Source organism: Aplysia californica, unplaced genomic scaffold (genome assembly GCF_000002075.1).
Source record: "Aplysia californica isolate F4 #8 unplaced genomic scaffold, AplCal3.0 scaffold00016, whole genome shotgun sequence".
NCBI classification, from domain to species: domain Eukaryota; kingdom Metazoa; phylum Mollusca; class Gastropoda; order Aplysiida; family Aplysiidae; genus Aplysia; species Aplysia californica.
Window position 1 is genome coordinate 625,302 of NW_004797286.1, and position 949 is coordinate 626,250.

Sequence of the window (949 nt, forward strand, 5' to 3'; positions counted from 1 at the left end):
TAGGGGTGCTCTTTAACCCCAACAAAAGAGCTCAAAACAATATCGGCACAGCTGCCGAAGGGGTTAATGAACTGTTGGGTCGATTTTTTCCCCAAAAAACTCAAAAACGCTTTTTTAAAATGTTGGTCTTTTCTTTCCAGGTGTGCTAGCTAATGACACAGAGGAGGTGTGTTATGGTGACGTAGTGTGTGAAGACGAATGCTGCCACGACATGGACTTTGGGATTCCGTATTGTTGCTCCAAGTATACAGGGTATTTAGTGTTTTTTCTTTGTTATATCTCTTTGTTTTCTCTCTTTGTTTTCTCTCTTTATTGTCTCTCTTTGTTATCTCTCTTTGTTATCTCTCTTTGTTATCGCTCTTTACTTTCTCTCTTTGTTTTCTCTCTTTGTGTTCTCTCTTTGTTTTCTCTCTTTGTTTTCTCTCTTTGTGTTCTCTCGTTGTTTTCTCTCGTTAATTTTCCTTTACGTTTGTTTTCTCCGCCGGTTGGTTTTCTCACTTTGTTTTCATCCTTTTTTTCGCTCTATTGTTTTCTCTTTGTTTTCACTCTTTTTTGCGGCTATTGTTTTCTCTCTTTGTTTATTTAGTTGTTTTATGTCTTGTTTCCCTTGTTGTTGTTTTTGTGTCTTTTTTCCCCTTCAATTTTCCTTTTTGTTTTCTCTCATTCTCTTTTGTTTTCTCTCATTCTCTTTTCTATTATTTCTCCTTTGTTTATCTTTTTGGGTTTTTTCTCTTTATTTCCTCTCTTCGTTTTCTCACTAATTTGTCTCTTTGTTTCCCTTCTTTGTTTTCTAACTTATTTCTCTCTTTGATTCTCTCTTCGTTTGCTTTATTTATTGTGGGTCCCGTTTTTTCCAAGTTTGATTAATTATGTATCATGTATGTGTGAGTGTGTGAGTCTTCGCTTATGAGTGTGTGCGTGTGTAAGTGTGTGTGTGTGTGTGTGTGTG

The 949-nt window shown here is 35.9% G+C and overlaps 1 protein-coding gene across 1 annotated transcript in view; it reads left to right on the top strand.

Moving 5' to 3' along the window:
* Positions 1 to 138: 138 nt before the first annotated feature.
* Positions 139 to 949, top strand: part of LOC106012526 (otolith matrix protein OMM-64) — a gene marked incomplete at its 5' end in the record, with an annotated part of 5,186 nt that continues 4,375 nt past the window's right edge. The window contains 1 exon segment of the mRNA XM_013085705.1: positions 139 to 252. Coding sequence (XP_012941159.1) covers positions 139 to 252 — 114 coding nt within the window.